The following is an 8,711-nucleotide window of genomic DNA, read 5'->3' as shown; positions in this document are numbered from 1 at the left end:
CCTGAAATATTCTCCCAAGGCAGTAGTAACTTTCCCCCATAAAAACATGGAAATCTAAATACCTGGCTTTGCCAACGTATTACTGCAAAGACAACAGAGCACAAGAACCAAACTTAGGTTCTTCTTCTATTAAATGCAGTTCTTTATAAAAGGTTGGAAATAAAAAGCAGTTCTGAAAGACAGAACTATGTCAGTGTATAAAACTGTGTGGGAACTATTTTACAAAAGAAGAAAACGGAACCAAAAGAAGTTGTTTCAAACATACAAAGTGCACATCAGCTTTAAGGCTTTGGGTTGTATGTCTGAGGTTTCTTAATCAGTTTTCTCATCATTTTTCTGCGAAATGCATTCATTGGCTTGTTGATTCCTGGTTTCTGAGTCCCTGCTAATGAAACAAAGGAAGAAGTTAAGGAAACAGTATGACAAAACTGTCACTACTCTTTATTGCTTGGCTTTTTCGGTGTGTTTTGATCTTCTTTGTTTTGTTTTCACATTATAATGTTTAAGCAGTTAATCCAATAATAATAAACACATCAGAAACTGTAAAAATGTGTTCCGGACTTCATATTCTTAAATACTGTAAGGTCTCCAATATGTCCAGCTTTGGCATTTGAGTCCTACTTTGCTGCTCTTTTCCTGAGCAAGCATTAAAGCCTTTTCTAGCTGTCCTGCAGTGACAGCAGAATGGAAGTAAACCCATTGTTCTATCTGAGGGAAAACAAAACAAGCAAAACCACCTATTACTACATCTCTCTGAACAATACTGAGGCAAACTCTAAAATATAACCAGTGCTTGTGAGACATGAAAAGGTAAAATGACTTGTGTCTCTGCACAGAACTGGGTTTCACACAGAAGCTGCAGAGTGGCCCAAGACAGTCAGGGTTATCTCCAGAAATGCTGATGAAGGCTGCATGAAATGTGTGAGTGCTGTTTAGAAAACAAATTATTTGCAGACCCATCTGAAAATGTTTTGTCTTTATGCTACCATTTTACCCGCACACAGAGCTCCAGTGGCCAGTCCCCAGTCCTTTCACTGTCACCCTGATGTATTTATTTTATTTTCCAATTTAAACTTCTTTAATGAAATGAATCAGAAATCTTTTCACTTCAAAAGCTATAGACCAATTCAAACAACACTTGCATATTTGCACAGGGAAGGTCAACCAAACTCAACTCAAGATTCCAAAGGTAACAAGAAAGATTCTGGGGAGGTCATTATGGGAGCAGGAAAGGAGTGGCTTAAGTTGCCTTAAAAATGTGATTAATGTTGCTGTACACTCCCAGGCTCCAGAAATTAATATGTATAGCACAACATTAATTAGTCCTTATTATGCCCTTAACTATGGCCCTTGGTTGTCCCAAGCCTTACTGATTTGTGAAATCCACAAGTTAGTGAAGAGCTTATAACCAAACCTTTACATTTGGCTATCTGTTGCTCTAGTTATGAAACAGATCTTCCTCACTTCTTTTTTTCCACCAAAGGAGTGAGGAAGGGAGAAGCTCCAGGTGGATCTGGTTGGGTGTATGCAGGGGCAGGGCACAGAGATGCTGGAGAGGCAGTTTCCTTCCTCGTCTCTCTTTGCAAACCTGGACTGAAGCCAGCCCTACCATTTCCCAGGTAGCAATAGATGAAAATTAGATAATCACAAGCATCTCAGATTGACAATTTAGCATGCTATTAAAGACTCCTTTACAATACTAGAATGGCAGATACAGACTCAGACTTGTCACCCACAGAAATATTACTGCCATGACTAACTTACAGACATTTTTACTTCTGAGGACTGTGCTTGGGGTCCAGCCTTGCCTCAGCCCTCAATATCCACCCAGAACTGAAGAATTATCTTCTGACTTAAGCCTTCTGACTACACATCTTAAATACTGAAGTGCTTGGAACTTGTGCATATCTCATGTTCAAAGCAGACCTACTTTACGGCTTCCCCCCACCCCCCACAAAGTCAATGTAGACGCTAGAAACAACCTTAATTTTTTTTCCCATGAGTATCAATTTTTAAAGTATTGTGCTGTGTCTGCTTCCAGAGTGCTCTGGAGATCAACACACAATTCTGTTTTTCTCTCTCTCACTGATTTACATATCAAGTGAATTAAACTACACTATTAAAACTTGCAATAGTTGGTATGAATATAGGACTGCAGGTAAAAGCACAACTGTTTTGACTTAGAAGCACAGCCAGTAGAGGATTTGAATAAAACCGTTAAGAAAAATCAATTATTATTCTCAACCCTTCCTGCCATAGCTGCAGAAACAGTTGACTTGGCACAACTGATGAGGCAGAAATCTTTAGTAATGGGAGAGGGAAATGGGAACAGGCAGCAGGGAACCAAGGCAGGATGATGAAAATGCAAAGGAAGAAAAGTAAATAGATTTCACAACTTCCTACTTTAAAATACCTGGAAGAAAATGAGACCTTAACGAATGATCATGCTCGTACTGAAACATCTATAGACTGTTTCGTTGTGGGCTCTAGTAAGTTAATTAGTCTTTTTGTGTGCCCTTCTCTACATTTCATTCGGAAGGAAATGGTGTAACCACCTTGTACCACACCGTTCTTGTCAAAAGGATTTAGTGCTGAATCTCAGTTTTCCCTGCCTTTGAAAACACTGAATCTAAACTGCTAAAAGCATACACTTGTAACAAGCCAAGGTGAGAATTTGGATTGCTTTACCTGCTTGTGACTGACAAAATACAAAACAGTCTTACCCTTTCTGCAGACATTGTAGCAGTCCTTTTCAGTAACAAAGTTATTGGCATTTCCACCACAGCCGGTATATTTGAACTCCTTGCATGATTTAGAACTGCTGTCATAGTAATAGCGAGGCACAGAAGAAGAACACAATCCTTCATCTTTCGGGCTATAGCACAGCAAGGGGCCAGCTTGAAAGAAGAAGGAAAAAAAAAAAAAAAAGGACAGAGAGAGAGAGAGAGAGACAAATGACATAAATGTAATCTCTGTGCCTGGCTTCTTAAAATTTATCCTGCAATAGTTTTTGGCTAAACAGTTCTTGTTCCCATTGAAGTGTCATGACAGTTACCAATGAAATTTGAGATTTACTACATCTTATTCCCACGAGTTATGAATTTGAGAAAGTAACAGACAGTCCCAGAAAACAGGATTACTACCCCAGAAGTTAAATTCATCAGCTTTCCCCATTTGTGGTGCCACACATACAACAGCCAAAATATTTACCTACTCTGGCCAGAAGTCTTTTTCCATATATATAGGAATAGAACAATAATTTCAGTGGAAATACTTCTGTAGAGGGAAAAGGCACTATTTTGTTTATCCTTGTTGTGATTTTTGCCAGTAAACCCTGCCCATTTGCAGCAAAAAGGCAAAACTGACAATCTGGCATCAGCCAAAAAAAAACGTCTCATCGGTCACTAATAAAGCTTAGGCAGTGACAGCATTCTGGTAGATCTCTCTTCTTCAAAGATCCTGTCTTGCACTGGCTATTAACCTGGTGTTTATGACAACACTTAGCTATAGTTACCTGCTCATAATTACCACCTCTCTTTAAAGCTCATACAGAGAGACAGTGAAAAGTCGTATCAGGCAAAAAACTTATCAGAAATTGAGCTGATGAGTGCCAGAAGTCCAAGCCACCTAACATTATCTCTCAAGCCTAAGTTTTAGAAAGGCACTTCTTTATATTACAGTAGCACTGCCCTGAACATGTCTCATACATCTTCTTCAACACAGATCTCCAACCTTATTTCCCTTTAGATTACACATGTACAGCTCTTTAGAAGTTAAGAGATCGGCTGGATGTAGATACGGACATATTTAAGGTCCCAATATTAAACTAACACAGCATTGTACACTTTCAGCAACAGACAGCTGAGACAAATGACACATGAAAGTCTGTAGACAATATAAACCTCTGCTTCCCAGAAGTCTTCAAAAATGCCACTGTATGAGTATCCAGAGGAAAATATCAAATAAAGTATCATCTTCATATTGCTTTCACACCATCTATTTTATTAAAAATTTGGGACAGCCATTACTTTTCTCTGGCAGACAGTGGTCCACACAAGACTGCAAATCTCTGAAGTTGTTGCCATTTCCGTAACAGCCACCGTAGATGAACTCCTCACACCTCATTGAGCTCAAGTTAAAGGCGTATCTTTTTAGATGACTCCTGCATGGTCCTCCATCAGCCTCCATCCGGCATAATTTGGGCACTTCTGCAACATAAATAATTTTACCCTCTGTAAAATCAACCCTTTGTGCTCCCTGTACTGAGCAACATGGTACTGTAGGCAAAACACTATGACTCCAATTGCAGGCAAGTCCCAGCTTGTCCCACTACTTGCACTCTTTAATAAAGTGAGATAAGCTTTGCAAGAGGAATCCAATGCATTAATTAGCAACCAGTTATAATATTAAATTACATATAAAATATTAATAGTTAAATTCTGCATGTCACCTCTGAGACAACACACTCCAGTTTCTCTGCATAAAATTGGTATCAGCAAGACAGCTGCTACAATCAGGAGGGACAGACAGGGCAGATGTGAAGCATGCTGCAAGCTGTACACCCTCCCTGGTGCTCCCACAGGACCCCTCCAGCCCCCGATCACCCCGACGCACTCCGGGGAACTGTGCCCTGTAATGTCAGCCCCAGGGGCTGAGGAGGCCGGCGAGGCCGGTCCCCGGACTCACTCTTGATGGTCCAGCAGCTCTTCTCGCAGTCGTCGAGGGTGAGGAAGTTGTTGGCGTTGCCGTGGCAGCCCCCGTAGGTGAATTCCTGGCAGGTCTGCGTGTACCTGTCGTAGTACCAGCGCGGCACCAGGGCGCGGCAGGGGCCGTCGTCGGGGGGCAGCAGGCAGGCGCGCTGTTTCTCTGCGGGAGACACCAGCGACCGGGGCTGAGGCCACTTCGGCGGCGGAGGCGGCCCCGGCCCCGCGTAGCCTCCCACGGGGTCCCCGTCCTACCTGTGAGGGTGCGCGGGGCCAGGGCCGCGCAGGCCAGTGGCAGCAGCAGCGCGGGCAGCGGGAGGTGACGGCCGGCAGCCATGTCGCGGCGGCGGCGAGCAGGCGAGAGGGTGGCAGCGGGGTCCCGGGAGCGAGCGGCGCTGTCCGGCCCGACGGCAGCGATTTATATGCGCCGAGACGGCTTCCCCGGGCCGCCTCCCTCCTTGCGCATGTGGTGGGAGGGGAAGGTCTGATTCAGCGGGGCAGCAGGTCCCCACTGACCCGGCCGTCACCGGGGCGCGGCAGCCTGCGCGCCTGCGTGAGCCCCAATGCCGGAGGCCGCAGGTCGACAGCCGCCCCGCCGCCGTCGGGGGGCCCATGGCCGGGGGAAGCAGTTGAGGCCAGTGGGGGAGCCACCGGGCCTGGCTCGCTGTCGGGCTGCACGGCCAACGGCGGAGAAATCTCCGTCGCGGGGCTACGGGGAGCTGGCAGATGTCCACGGCTGCACCGTCCCCTTTCCCCCGCCCCCAGCACATTGCGGAATGATGCTCAAGGGACATTTCCTGTTAATCACGGCGAAATCCGTGACGGGTCACTTAGCGAAAGTCCTCTCCCCCCTCGTCCCGTGGTGGCCGCTCCCCGTGTGGAGGCTCCGGGCAGAGGGCGGCAGGACGCTGAAGATCAAGCACGGGAGCCTCGGGCAGGTCCAGGCACAGCCCGCTTAGCCAGTGCCACTTGAGATAACGCCAACTAGCCCGCGTTACTCGTTTAATACCATTGTGTACAACACCAAAGAACTTGAGAAAACCGAGGTACCGCCAGCAGGCTTGGACTCCTGGAAAGCCAGAGGGGCTGAATGGATGAAACCTCTGGCTAGTTCAGAGAGGATTTCAGGAACTCTTATGACTTGGCTTATTCTGTAGATTTTAGCCCCACCAGGCAATCCAGCGTGATCTGGGGTAGGAGAGGGTGAGCAGCAAACAGCATAGTTTCCCTTTCTAATCTATTAGAGCCATTACATTAATTAGTCTTTACTTCAGATTTAATATAGTAACAGAGATAAGAGTCGCTGCAAATTAGGCGTGCTTTCTACAGATAACAATAAGCTAATCTGATCTCCTTTTCTTCTCCACTCCCTTTACAGCAGCCGTGTTGGACCTCAGTCCTCCAGGCAGCTGCTGCCCTCGATGGGGTTGCAATACAGGGCCCTGGAATTCTGTGCCCTGCAGGAAGAAGCCACAACCCACACCATCTGTAAGGAAGAGGAACTTCATAGCACTCTAATTCAAAAACTGACTTCCCTCTGTGGCTTCTGTGCTTGTTGTATCTCATTGAGGATTATAACCTAGTTTTCTGACATTATTTTATTTTTTGTAAAGGCAAGAAAGAGTACGAAATTCAAGCCCTAGCCCACCTAGGTGGCTTCTGGACGGATACAAATGGCACCCCTCTCCCTTCTTTCTCAGCACTGCTCCTTTTTTTCAGAATCTCTGGTTGCTAAAGGGTAAATACGTGCTTTAGTGATTAAAAAGAACCAAACAAACAAAACCCATGACAAAAACAAACAAAACTGATAACATTTGAGATATGGGGACACATGAGACACATCTGCCATGTTTTGGAGTCTTGTAGCTACAACTGTTCAACTCTTAGTAACAGGTGTCCTCCTTTTCATGTTTTTGGAGGTTGTTTGGTTTGGTTTGGGTTTTGTGGGTTTTTTGTTTGGTTGGGTTTTGTTTGTTTTTGTTTTGTTTTTTATGCTTCGTAAGCACAGCAACTACAATAAAGCTTAAGTCCTTCTGATAGGAAAAAAAAAAAAAAACAGGGAAAAAAAAAAAAGACACACAAAAACTTTTCTATTTCCGGAAAAAATCAAAAGGCCGTCTTTCTCGTATTAGGAAACTCTCAAGTGATTTTTACTATGACTAGACTGGTGTCCCTTAGTTTTCCTTAGATATTCTAGGAATTGGAAAGAAAGTCATTGAAATACCACTTGAAACAATAGCAGCAAAATGAATGCTGTCATGGAATATCATTTTCCATATTTTCCACTTCCTCTGTACATGCACACATACAAATCAAAGTCTGAACTAAACACACTTATCCAACAACGCTGCAGCACTGTGCAATGGCAAAGAAGTTCACTTAGATTAGATAAGTATCTTTAAAAATGTATGAACTAGAGCAAAAGTTAACATAGCAAGTGATAGAAAGTCCTTTGCTAACTGCAGAGTTAGTCACATCAGCAGACAGCTCACTGCATGCTTTCCATTACAGGGCTATCAATAACAAGCTGCAACTGTTCTTCCCACACTAACCATGCTACTCTTGTGCCAGAGCCCACCCCTAGATCACTCCTGCACCCTACACCTGCCACCCCCACACCACACAGTGTCTGCTTCTCTGTGCCGCAGTGTTTCTGCTCCCACCAACAGCCTTGTCCCCCCCAGAACCCTGGCCAGACGGCTCTTTCCACCTGTTTGACTGGCCCAGGAACCAGCAGCTTGTTGGGCTTTGGAATGTAGCTGCCAGTGTAGATTGTGAGGGTGTAGAAATTGCATTCCAACAGCTGGGAAGAGGGGGATAATAGCCAGAGGGAGGGGAAAAGGAACTGATTTTAGTAAACTGACTAAAATAAAACAAATTCAAACCCCAACAGCACTACAGGAGAAGCACTGGAGAAGAAAGATGTAAATCTTACATACTGCTGTCAGCTGCTTGCATCTGGTGAGTAGGGAGAGCAGGAAAAAAGAGTGTCTTAAAGGTGAAAAGCCAGAGGTGGAAAGGGGGAGAAGTGACTGCCTACAGAGGCCCTTGAAGTGCCAGATAACAGCAGGACTCATGCAGGCCCATTTTAACAGCCTGCAGTTTTGTTCAACGTAATGGGTTGTGGATTCTGCCTCCATTGTTTTTGCAGGAAAGCAGATGCTGGGATCAGAGACGCTAGGTGCTGTACAAACATGGATGGAGGGACCACCCTGTTCCAAAGAACATAGTGCCCTGTTTGGAATCTAGACCTTGAAATTATATGCAACCACGGGAGAAGAATGGCCTAGTTCCTTCTTTTAACCTAACATTTCTCTTACAGACAGTGCCCCATCCTCAACACCCATCATAACTCCATGACTCCAGAGATGATCGGTGCAGGTAAAGCACAACATCCCTCTCATGCAGAGCTGCAACTCTGCTTTGCAGAAACACCTAGCAATGAAAGTTACTTGTCGCTGCCATTGATGGCCTTGCTGCTTGCTGGAACACTTGACCTGAGAGTGGTTCCTTCCCTTCTCTACCTGTAGTCCAGTCCACTTTTGGTTTCAATGTGCAAGTATCAAGGAACATGCCCATGCAAACCACCTGCTGCTGCCTTAGCTGCTGGGCAGAGGAACACAGAGACCAGGGATGCTGGTGGCATGGGCAGACAAGAATCATTATGAGGGCCAAGAGGAGCAGAAGGCCATAGCAAGGGAGAAAGACCTCACTGCTGGGCCAAGACACCCAGCCGACCTTGCCACGTTTGCCTTGCAGCAGTGGTGACATGGGAGAGACCAGCATAGGAGGGTCGCTGCAGCTCCTGACTCCCGTTGCCGGCTGCTCCACGGGGCGCCAGGGCGATGCGGTGGCTGGGCTGAGGTCCCTGCTCGGGGGACGTAACGGGTGTCTGGACCCTTCCTGTGCACACAGGGCCCGTGTCAACTCCCCGGCGCCCCGGCAGCAGGGCCGGGTGGGGCTGCGGTCTTTAATCCGGTTATGGGGGATTAGCGTGGCGGTTTAAAG

At 45.8% G+C, this 8,711-nt stretch overlaps 1 protein-coding gene across 1 annotated transcript; it reads right to left on the bottom strand.

The window, feature by feature from the left end:
* Positions 1-281: 281 nt before the first annotated feature.
* On the bottom strand, positions 282-5,055 carry TFPI2 (tissue factor pathway inhibitor 2; the record flags this gene model as incomplete). The annotated part of the gene is made up of 5 exons (XM_080340430.1): positions 4,959-5,055; positions 4,687-4,866; positions 4,029-4,208; positions 2,724-2,897; positions 282-385 (listed from the first exon to the last, which is right to left on the bottom strand). Exons 1-5 carry the CDS (start codon positions 5,038-5,040, stop codon positions 282-284), a joined length of 720 nt encoding a protein of 239 aa, XP_080196556.1. The 5' UTR covers positions 5,041-5,055.
* Between the last annotated feature and the right edge of the window lie 3,656 nt (positions 5,056-8,711).

Source organism: Nesoenas mayeri (assembly GCF_963082525.1).
Source record: "Nesoenas mayeri genome assembly, chromosome: 2".
Lineage (NCBI taxonomy): Eukaryota > Metazoa > Chordata > Aves > Columbiformes > Columbidae > Nesoenas > Nesoenas mayeri.
Note: the sequence above shows the minus strand (reverse complement) of the source record. Positions and strands in the feature narration are given on the sequence as shown.